Raw genomic sequence first — 11,326 nt, forward strand, 5'->3', positions numbered from 1 at the left:
ATTTCCACTGCATATTCAAACCAGATATGTGTTTGGATATCTTCCTACTGCAATTACACGCAATTCTTGTTAATGTTGACTAAAATAATCAAAGAGAATAAGTCACACCGTGCAACTCACCAGTAAGATGGTCAAAGACATGTGAATCACTTCTTTCCTGTTTCTGTGAAGGTGACATTATGTGGCATTAATGTTACTGTCATAATGTGAATTTATTCTGTACACATTTCACACAAATTGGCCAGTTGCTTAAAATAGAAAGCGAACATAACCAAAGTGCAAATGCTGTTATTTATCAAAGAGACAGCATAAGCTTTCAAAGGTTGAACAGTTAATGCGAATTTGCTTTCAACATGTTCAACATGACTTATTGTCAGCTACGTAGAGAGATGACTTAAGTGCATTAAATGGGGGACTTTTTAAAATTGACTGTAAATCTGATGTCTGTCAGAGCTGCTGTTATGAGATATAAGTCTGCTCTGCTCTGCAGGACAAGGTGGCCTTGAGTTTGAGCCAAGAAGTGGCTGATATAAATATTTGGAATATGAAGATTTGATTTACCATGCTAACAATAATTAGAAAATAAACAGATAGCAAAAAATAGACAAATTTCGCGGGCTGTTTGAATGTGTCTGAAGGTAACAGTTAAGGTAGGATTGCTTTTTTATGGCGGAACTTATGAGGGGTCATTTATCAAGACAAGAACTGCCCCGAGTTTGATATAAATATGCACAAAACAATCATACCTCAAACATAAACTACATTAATATATTACATGCATTTTATGCACAAATATAACGTTAAAAGCGTTTCTTACTTCTGAGTTTCCGTCGTTAAAAGCAATGCAAGTAGGCACTGAGGAGAAAAAGAAAGTTTACCTGTAAGCATATACAAAATGACATTTCTTTAAACAAACACAGTTAATGTATTGTTGTATTTTAATTAGGTCCACTGGACATAGAAATGTCGCTACTTATTTGTAACAAAATGACAGGTGTGTGTTTACAGTTGTGACAGAAACGCTCTCATTTGGCTAACAGAGCCAGCGTTGTTTATTATGAGAATGTGAATATCGCCGACTCACCAAAGGGGAGCAGAAAACAGCAGAAATATATGACAGTGTATCCAGGCATAGCTTTTAACGGGGGTTAGCGTGCCAAAAAGCTAGTGGGTATCACACCGGCCGCAGAAAGACAGAACAAATCCGAATACGCCAGAATCGAGCAATAAAGCTGGTGAGGTGCGCCCTCTGGTGGTCAGCGGTGGCGTATGATGATTACGTCTACGTTAGTGGCATTGATCGCTTGGTCCAGGTAAATATTTATTTAAACAAAGCAGGTAATGAGATGGCCAGGATCGTACAATTTATTGACATTTCATCGCGACAGCTTATGCATAATGCAACAGAGGTTTGATAGCATACAAAGGATGCTAACACAAAGGTCGAACAACAAGCTATTCTGATTCTAGTCTGGTCTTTCACCTTATGTGCCCTTGAGCACGTAAAATTTCCTGATAGATGGATAAATAGGCATTTGTCCTACGTGTTCTACATCATATTACCGATAGAGGGCGCAATAGACCTACTCATCTTCATTTCTCTGTACATCGCTCGTCTCATGACCGCATGGTAATGTAAACAAGCTCCATGCTAGCCGGGGTGTGGTGACGCAATAGTGTGTCTTATAAAAAAAAAAAAAACTTCCATTGTTGTGGAGGTCTATTAATCATGTCAGGATAGTCATCGCTGAGAGGTTAAAAAAAGCCAAGGATGTCGTTTACAAAACACGTGTATGTATGATCAACACAATTTAAGTTAATTTGAAAGAACCTAAACGACATTGGTGGTCTTTCTATTATTTGTAGGATACAGTGTTTTGTTTTATTGGATGATGTTAAAATAGCAACACGTTTAAATAGATTAAAAACAGTTTGAGGCTTATTTGTTATGTATTATATTATTCGGCATATTTGTTACAATATTAAATGCTTAAACTATTGAATTAGTGTAGAAAACAAACAGGGTGAGGTAATAAAAAAGTAGGGGAACGATACAAAAATAAAGATAATAAATATAATGTGCGATAGAAAGTAAAGTGTTTATGTAATAATGTAAGTGTGATTCTATCTAATGTGGTGAAATGTTATTAGCAACGCTCCACAACATATGTATGACATCACTGCATAAAACTTGTTTGTGTGTATTAGCATCTCTGTGTCATTTGAATGAATAATCGATAGATAATTTAGCCGCGACCAATAGGTCAGCCAAAAGCGGTTTACGTAAACCATCACCGGGGAAAGCTGATAGAAATCAAGTATCACGGCGAGTCTGACCCCTCAGCAACATGCTCTTTGTTGTCTAGGTAAGCATGATTGAGAGGCGGGGCTAATTTTACAACTCAGAAGAGGGCGGAGCCTCTGGTCGCGGCGCGACCACTGATTGGATTTGATTTTAGCCCAGTGACTGAGAAGGGATTTTCTAGCAAATAAGAAACGCCCCCACCCCGTCCCGGGAAACTAACTTCAAATAACAAATGTGAGAGACTCGGCAGTCCGACACTCACTTACTTCTCTCTCAGATGCAGAGAGGTTGCGGGGAACTTTAGCTTAGCGTCCGCATATCCATAAGACTGTATTAATTATCCCATGACGAATGAAATACTTACGTAAAACTATTACAATCCTGTAGTTTGCGTATTGACAGCCAGCTGAGCCGAACAGGTGGCGCGTTTGTCAGTGTTTAGTATTAGGGACAGGGACTTAGATGTCCCCCTGAGTAACGGTAGATTTAGAGAACAACAGGTTTTGTTCAACAGGCGCAGGGATGCCCGACGCTGGAACAGACATGGGGATGGATAGCGGGAGGATTTTGGGGATGAAAGCTCCGGCTCCCGCAGCCACCGAAAACACCCCTCCTTCGTCTCTGAGCAGCGGTCCTCCAGGTGACATCCTCCGAAACTTTTACCACACGAAAAGAGTTGGGAATTATCTCATCGGGAGGAAGCTGGGAGAAGGGTCATTCGCCAAAGTGCGAGAGGGACTTCATGTGACCACCGCCGAGAAGGTGAGAAGATTCAATATGCAGCACTGTCAGCCCTGCTGAAAAAACAAAACAAAAAACAATAGACCCCATCACAAAATTTGTAATGGTTTTATTGCTTATAATGGGACTTGTATTGGTTTTAATGAAAACTGTAATGGACCCTGTTGGTCTCTACTGGTAATTGGTCACCTTCTGTTGGTGGCTTGTTAAAACCAATAAATTCTAATGGAATATGTCCCAAAAAAAAAACATTACAGAAAACCATTTTTTAATGGTTTTAATGATTGAAAGTTGATGGTTTGTTCATAGTGGAAACCATTAGAATATTTTGTGTTCTATTGTGTTTGAGCAGTGACATTTAAATAACACTAACATTGCATATTGATAGTGTTTTCAATATGCAGTTTGTTTATTTGTTCTATATATGTATGTATATTTATTTATTCTATAACATCCAGTCAATATGCATTCGTCTGAATGCAGCCAAAACAATGACTTGAATGCTGTTGCATTTATTTACTACATTTAGTTTATCTATGTTCATATCATTGTCTGAAAAAGAAAATGTTAACACAACTGAAGTCCAAACTGTTAAAAATCCAGCCAATGCATGACTAGAATGCTGCTGCATTTGTTATATACTACATTTAGTTGATCTGTTTGTTCATTCCATTGTCTGAATAAGAAATGTTAACACAAGTGCAGTCCAAACTGTTGAAAATGCAGCCATTGCATGACTTGAATGCTGTTGCATTTATTATTTACTACTGCTAGTTCATCTACTGGTTTATGTCATTGTCTGAATACGAAAGATTGTAAGTTAAAAAGAAATAACATCTGTCTTGATTGTTTTGGTCAACCTCAGTGCCTATGGCAGGCAAAGCCACTCTACGGACCATGACTTGAATGCTTGTATTTCTTATTTAGTAATGCTTACAAATTTACTGTTTATGATAAGTTAAAAGATGAATTTGATTTAAAAAGCAACTAGATGTCAGTTTATGTTGTCTTTGGAGGGCTCCTTTGGCAGGGAATGTCATAAACACCATCCCCTGATCATCAGGTTGAGTTGTTTCTCACTGGTCTCATGTTCCTCATCACGAAAATTCAATTAGGTAACAGAGACAATCCTTGAGCCTGTTTGCATTCAGGTGTCTGTATTAATCTCAGATTACCCCAGAGAAAGTGTGCAGTCATTCAGAATGAAGAAATATTTCTCAGCAGTGTAGAAGTGAAGCAGACTGTATGCTAAATATGTGAAATCTATAGGGTGTGTTCATTATTTCCTCTAATTTGTTGACTTGGAATAACACTTTCCATTTTAGCAGGGTGTGATTTTCTATAGAACTGGCTTCCTTGGAATTCCTTGGAACTTCAATTCTTGTATAGAAAATGAAAGCTGTTTACTCTTCCACTGAATGACTTGAAATATCTTCTTGGTATATCAGCCATTTGTTTTTTAGCCTTCTTGCCTCCTTTCCCTGTTGCTGTGGGAAGGAGAAGAGGTCTGTCCCGGGCGATGATGCAAACGCTAGCAATCACAAAGAGAACCAAGGCTGCCTCGTGCTCCTCTTGTCTCCAGCCTCGCTCTCGTTCTCTGACATCACCTAGAAAAACAGACAGGGTGGGGCGGGGCTCACGATCGGTGGGCAATAGCACATGCTTCCCCCATGTATGTTGTGTGCGTATCTAACCCACTTTCACACCCTCGCCGCCTTTGTCTGCCGGAGAGAAAAACAACACGTTAGTCTGAGGCTCTGGGGGTCCCCGCCACCCCCCCCTTTAACCATCGACCACCAATCGCCCTCATCAACAATGCTGGCAGAACACGGCGGATAAGATCCAGTAATGTTGGATTAGCATTTTAGGGAGGGGATTCTGCCCCTTTTGCTCGGTACGTTGAAGTAATTGATCCAATTATCTTCTCAATTGGCCACGTATGACAGTCTTTTTTGTGCCTGATGATTTGTGGTGGCACAGCAGGTCACCCCTTGAACCCTCTTCGGGTCATGCTCGGGGGCTCTTTGATCAAGGGCGGAACCAATAGCACTAGGCTATTGTTACAGCATACAGGGGGACTTTCAACTTAGGACAAAGAAATCTGGTTTGATAAAGAACAAAGACCCTCCCCTCCCACCTAATCGAAAAACACAGTCATGCTAATTCTCTCATATACCATGAACATATGCTTTTTGAAGGGGCAGATCTCTGTTCAACTTAATGTTTATACAGCATTAGTGGTTTACAGCATGTTGGTGACAAATGGGTGGCATTAACAAGCCATTTGGAGGTGTTTGAAAGGCTGCACATCGGTCATTTGTCCTTATCCCTCCCCCATCGAGTCCTCCACAGGATCTCAGGGTCAAACATTCAACCCTTGAGACGTGAGGAGACAGGCAAATGTGAAATAAGAGTCCCGTCTGGCTTGCCTCACCTGTTCAGGGCTGTTAGAATGATTCTGTACATGCACTAAACACTCCATCTGTGTTTTATGTGTTGGCTAAATCTCCTTTTTATTTTGCCCAACAGGTGGCAGTGAAAGTGATTGACAAGAGGAAGGCCAAAAAGGACTCGTATGTCACAAAGAACTTGCGGCGTGAAGGACAGATTCAGCAGATGATCCGGCACCCCAACATCACCCAACTGCTGGACATCCTGGAGACTGAGAACAGCTACTACCTCGTCATGGAGCTCTGCCCTGGTGGAAACCTCATGAACCACATTTACGAGAAGAAAAGGCTGGAAGAAAGAGAAGCCCAAAAATATGTACGCCAGCTAGTCATGGCAGTGGAGCACCTGCACAGGGCAGGAGTCGTTCACAGGTGAGTGGCGACTTTTAAATAAGACTTTTCTAAGAATTATAAAGTAACTCTGAAAGCCGAGAAACCACGTGTAGATACATTTTTCTGTCTTAATTTCAACAGAGACTTAAAGATTGAAAATCTCCTCCTTGATGACCAGGACAACATAAAGCTGATCGGTAAGCATCGTCTGAGAGCTACATTATGGAAAGTTTTTACATTTAATGACCTAAAGTGAAGTGACATGGAAGTGCTCATCTTTAGCATCTGGTGAGGACTGATTGAGCAATCAGTATCTCATTAAAAACAAATGACCTCTCACCTCTTTGTGAGACGGCCGACAAACGCATAGCTTTTATTTAGCAGCTGTGTGTGACAGACGGGGTTAGTGTTGGGCAGCCATAAACCCTTTTGCACCCCTTCCTAGTGGGAAGGTCAATCCTTCTATGAGAAAGTACATGCAATTACCCTCTCTCTGTTTTCCCAATACAGATTTTGGACTAAGTAACTGTGCGGGCATTCTGGGATACTCTGATCCCTTCAGCACACAGTGCGGCAGCCCAGCATACGCCGCCCCTGAGCTTCTCTCAAGAAAGAAATACGGGCCCAAAGTGGATGTCTGGTCAATGTGAGTTCACAAAACGTGAAAAACCATAAACTAAGTTTGCATTTGGTACATTTTTCTGAATTTGACTCTATGTATGTTTTTCACTGTAGAGGGGTGAACATGTATGCTATGCTCACCGGTACCCTACCATTCACCGTGGAGCCATTTAGCCTGAAAGCCCTGCATCAGAGGATGGTGGACAAGGATATGAACCCTCTACCTCCATCGATTTCTTCAGGTATTGAGAGAACTGCATCTCTAAGATGTTTATGACCAAAAAGCTCACATTCGAACAAGAACAAGCAAGCTGAAAATAAGCTTGTGTCCTCCTACCAATTACGTTGTAATGGGTATCATGCTCCAAATGTCGTGCATGAATGAAGTCTTTGTGAAACTGCATCTTTTTTAGTCTAGTGTGGTGCTGGTGTTTTAAACATCTCAGATCCCAAATCTAATAAAACAGAGAATCTTCATTGTCCAACAATGAAACCTACATAATTATTTCATTGGAACTAGCTTGCAACAGCAGTTATGCATTTACCTGTAACCATCATGGTTCATTTTATTTACATCAAACATGTGAATACTCAAGAACTCATTTTTTAAATTCTCAGTGCAATGTTGTCGGTTCATAAACACTATGTTTACTGCAAACATGCCAGACAACCACAAGAAAAACTGGTTTTAGTCAAGAAGAAACTATAGCAGTTGCTTTGTTCAGATTTCTTAACGGCACTTCTTAACCACTGAAGTAAGGTGTTTCCATAGTATGTACTTTCGCATTTATCTCGTTGTTATCTCATATTATGCAAGCAGAAAAAAATATTTTGATAAGATGATATGGTAAACATTGCGGTTAATCGCATTTTGTTTTCCACTGCGATATACTTACATGAGTGTTCTCAAGAATAGGTGATTCATTCACTACTTAATCTGTGAGTGGATATATTACTACAAGATGATGCAGTGTTGAAATGAGATTAGCCTCATTATATAACACCTGGATTTAGCATCTCAAGGACGCAAGGCTGTATGCTCATCCTTTGACTTATGTAATATATGGGGGATTGAAACTGAGTTTTTTCAATGTTTTCTTAAAGCAAGTTAAATTGCACAAAGGCCTCATAGCTTCTTGTCTGTGTTCACAGCTGCCACCAGTCTGCTAAGGAGACTTCTCGAGCCTGACCCCGACAAGAGACCCAACATCCACCAAGTGATGGCTGATCAGTGGCTGCAGTTGGGCAACCCTCACACTGGAGTTCCTTACTTAAATAGGTTGGTTATCTTAACATGCTTGCAGGTCAATGCCGAATCTTGTCTATTTGCTCTTTTATGACTTATTATGACCTAAAATGTCTTTAGGATCCACATTGAGGAGATCAACCACACGGTTCTGCTCCACATGACTGAGAAAATGGGCTACAAACACAGTGAGGTTCTGAGTGCGGTGCTCACTAACAAAGCTTGCCACACGCTGACTGTGTACTTCCTCCTTAACAAGAAGATGAAGAGACTCTCAAAAGAGTACAGGGTAAGTGTGAAAAAACAATGACTTTGTATGTCCTGCACAGAACCATTTCCGTTCTATCTCCTGAGTTTAACGTGCTGCGTTTCTCACAGGAGAAAGAGTACAACATGGAGTCGGAGAAAAGATACGAGCTATTCCAGACGCAATGGAGGAAGCACGTTGAGAAGGTTACGATTCCACCCAAACAGACGCCCGTGTATCTCGCTGTAAACAAAGGCCCCACCAAGAAGAAGCAACCTAGAAATGGTGAGAGCCTATTGAAACTAGACTATAGATGTGTATGAACCAATCATGTGGTTGAGATGTGATTTAGCCGTATGTGATGATAATTATTTGAGAATGAGAAGACATACTACATATACAATGGTACAAATTAAACCGTTTTTCAATATAGCTCTTTGGCGAAAGCAGCTTTGAAATAAGCTCTGATACCTGAGGGATAATTCCAGAATTTTTACTAGGGTGACAGTAAATCAATCGGAGACAAATGTAAACCCTTTAGGGTTGTTCAGGTTGTTATCATGTAGAAAGATCACAGAAGTTTGAAGATTAAAGATGACTTCATCAGGCACATATAGAAAACCTGTTCCACTCACTCTTACTTGCTTGTTTGCTTGTCATGTGACTGTACTGAAGCATTCAGAGCCTCAAAGACACTTCAACTCAATATAACGTGAAACAGGCCAGTTTTACTAAACAGGGCAGGTTAGTGCGAGAGCGTAATTCCAAAACAACTAGAAGTTTTGATAGACCTGGTACTGCGTGACTCTCCTAGTTGAGAGTTCCAAGTTGTCTTTTATTTCCTAAAGCAAATTTAAAAAAATTGTTGGCTCATTGGCTTGGCAAACGATATGTTTGAATAATGTGTTTTTCTGGCATTCCAAATAAATTAATACATGTGGAAATCCTCTTCCTTCTACCACACACGCTCTGTTCTCTGCAGTGCCTCCTCCTAGCAAGAACAACTGCAGCCATTTCAAGCGCAAAATAGTTTAAGACTTGTTTTTTTAAATAATGGCACAAATGCCAGTAATTTGACGAGCACAAACGTTAGTAAAACATTTAAGTTTTGCATCTGAAAGGGAAACTCTTACAAATGTATATTCAATAAGGTCAGGCACCAAAACAACCATGTCCACGCCTTTTCAGTGCTAATTCGTCACTGCACGTGTTTAGTAAAATCTGACAGTACAATTTTGACACCAAAAGACGGTTTGCGTTGGTGCAAGCTGTTAGTAAAACTGGCCCAGAGACAAAAGTTGGATCGGTTCTGAATCTTTCCTCTTTCATTTTGTCAGGTCTTCTGAAAGCTGTGACTGGAGGTTTTAAAGATGTTTACTCAGGACGTGGTGGTTGCATCACCTCCTCCTCTCTGGAGTACATGGAGATCCACCCCCTGTACCCGACCCCACAGACGACCCCACAGCCGACTCCACATCCGACCCCAACCCATCCCACACCCGAGACCCAGCCGGCCCAGAAAGACAGCTCCAAAGATCGCTCAAAAGCTGTCAACCCCTCCCCACGTCCACCGTCCTCCCTCGGCTCTCATTCCTGGGCTTCCGCAAGAAAGGAACTAAGCGAAGACCCTCCTCCGGCGCCATGGTTCAAGCTGACCAACGGACAGCTCTCTCCGCCTCGACACGTGTCGGCTTTTCAGCCAGAAAGCTCGTACTTGAAGAAGGCTACGATCCCCAGTCCGCCTGTTCTCATCGTCAAACCTCAGCCTAAGAAATGTGCTCCCGCTTCAGATTGGTTGAGCTCCTCAGATTCAAGCGGGAGCCCGCCCAGCAGCGGGGCTAGCGAGGGACCCGACAGCCCTCAGCTCCGCATCAAGTTCCCTTCCATGGGCATCGGGCAGATTTTAAAGAAAAAAGTGGGGCCCTTCAACTTCCAGCTGCCCCAGTTCAAGCCAGAGCGTGTGGTGGAAGTGGAGTCTCCAACTCCCTACCATATGCAAACTCTGCTCTGTGCCTCAGGGGCTCTCAAAACCCTGTGCTGAGGAGAACTTTTCGATTATATTAAGTCAGATGTATGCAGTAACCAACAATGCTTGCAGTTTGTACTGCTGGGCTTCCCACACGTAGATCAGAGCCCACGGGGAGGTTTTTGGCATGTGTCATACACATACCTTGAGTGAAGGCTTGCAGAGACCATATAGGCTCTGAACACTGTGTAAAGTTAGATCTTGAGGTTGCACAGCCCCAGGACAGCAGACACCGAACGTCAAGTTCACATGCAGCAGCACGTACAACATGCTTCTTAGTCTAAGTGCCATGTAGCAGCTAAGCCACAACCTTTAACGCACAAAGCTGTCACTGCCCACAATAATGTGTGTACTAATAAGACTGTTAATGAACGACTGGAGGGGTTTTTGATCAAACAATATTAGTGATTTTTAAACTCTTACTTTATTCAACCTCAAATTGTAATGACGCTCAGGTCAACGATGCTAAACTTTTCCAGTAGCCTCACTTTTAAACCTGTAGTCAAACTGTCAATATTAAATGGGAAGATGACATTCCTCTTGCTTTTCCTCTTTAGGGGATTGCTGGCATTTTGTATAGCCTTAACTATCTTGCGTTCAGCCTTTGGCTGTACTGAAAGATTTTCAGCGTTATTTGAATTCTTAGTGTATAAGATTCATTACAAAGCATCATGTTGGGTGAAAAATAGATTGTGCAATATTGTGTGTATATATTTGACCAGGGTGGTGATTCAAACCCGCCTGTACATAGAACACAAGTGTCTTTCATTCCATGTGTTTAGCGGTGATTCATGCTGTCATTACACATTAGATTACAAAGCAGACCTCTTTCACAGTCTTCACGTGCACAGAAGGCTAAGCTGTGAACTTTCTGTCTTCAAATCTCAACTATTTGCATGCACACCAGGATTTTAAAAAATGTGATGTCAGTTTTTTGGTGACATGTCTTTGTACTTTTGTTACGGTGAAGATGAATTTGAAGGTCTTTTGTAAGTTTTGTAATGATTTGCTTTTTGCCAAGTTGAAAAGAAGATTTTTTTAATGCTGTAAAAAAGATTTTAATATTTATATTCAAAAAATATTATTTCTGTTCTGAATTTTCTATTTTAAATCGGCATGTATTGCTTTTTTGACACACAAATAAATGCACAAAACACTAAATACAGATTTGTGGTTTTTTTGTTCACACACACACACACACACACACACGTTTGTTTTTGTGAATTGTGGGGACTTTCCATAGACTTCTATAGATTTTATACTGACCAAACGATATTGTCTATCCTCTAACCCAACCCTAACCCTAAACCTAGCCCTCACGGAAAACATGTTTGCACTGTTACACTTTTAGATAAAC

The 11,326-nt window shown here is 41.1% G+C and overlaps 2 protein-coding genes across 7 annotated transcripts in view; one reads left to right on the top strand and one right to left on the bottom strand.

Moving 5' to 3' along the window:
- Nucleotides 1-1,366, bottom strand: part of b3glctb (beta 3-glucosyltransferase b) — a 35,014-nt gene extending 33,648 nt beyond the window's left edge. For 3 of the 6 annotated variants that reach the window (XM_051121788.1, XM_051121790.1, XM_051121787.1), the window contains exons 1-3: nucleotides 1,085-1,359; nucleotides 818-855; nucleotides 121-163 (exon numbers count right to left, since the gene is read on the bottom strand). In XM_051121788.1, the coding sequence (XP_050977745.1) occupies nucleotides 121-163; nucleotides 818-855; nucleotides 1,085-1,133 (130 nt within the window). In that variant the 5' untranslated portion in view covers nucleotides 1,134-1,359. Of the gene's footprint in view, nucleotides 1-120; nucleotides 164-817; nucleotides 856-1,084 lie in introns of all 6 variants that reach the window. The other 3 variants (XM_051121789.1, XM_051121791.1, XM_051121792.1) reach the window with 3 other exon arrangements.
- Nucleotides 1,367-2,494: 1,128 nt separating this feature from the next.
- hunk (hormonally up-regulated Neu-associated kinase) lies at nucleotides 2,495-11,114 on the top strand. The gene is made up of 9 exons (XM_051121909.1): nucleotides 2,495-3,067; nucleotides 5,576-5,868; nucleotides 5,971-6,026; nucleotides 6,340-6,475; nucleotides 6,565-6,692; nucleotides 7,603-7,729; nucleotides 7,817-7,985; nucleotides 8,075-8,228; nucleotides 9,281-11,114. The coding sequence occupies exons 1-9, from the start codon at nucleotides 2,828-2,830 to the stop codon at nucleotides 9,982-9,984; spliced, it is 2,007 nt and encodes a 668-aa protein (XP_050977866.1). The 5' UTR covers nucleotides 2,495-2,827; the 3' UTR covers nucleotides 9,985-11,114.
- The last annotated feature ends 212 nt before the right edge of the window (nucleotides 11,115-11,326 follow it).

Source organism: Labeo rohita, chromosome 10, assembly GCF_022985175.1.
Source record: "Labeo rohita strain BAU-BD-2019 chromosome 10, IGBB_LRoh.1.0, whole genome shotgun sequence".
NCBI lineage: Eukaryota > Metazoa > Chordata > Actinopteri > Cypriniformes > Cyprinidae > Labeo > Labeo rohita.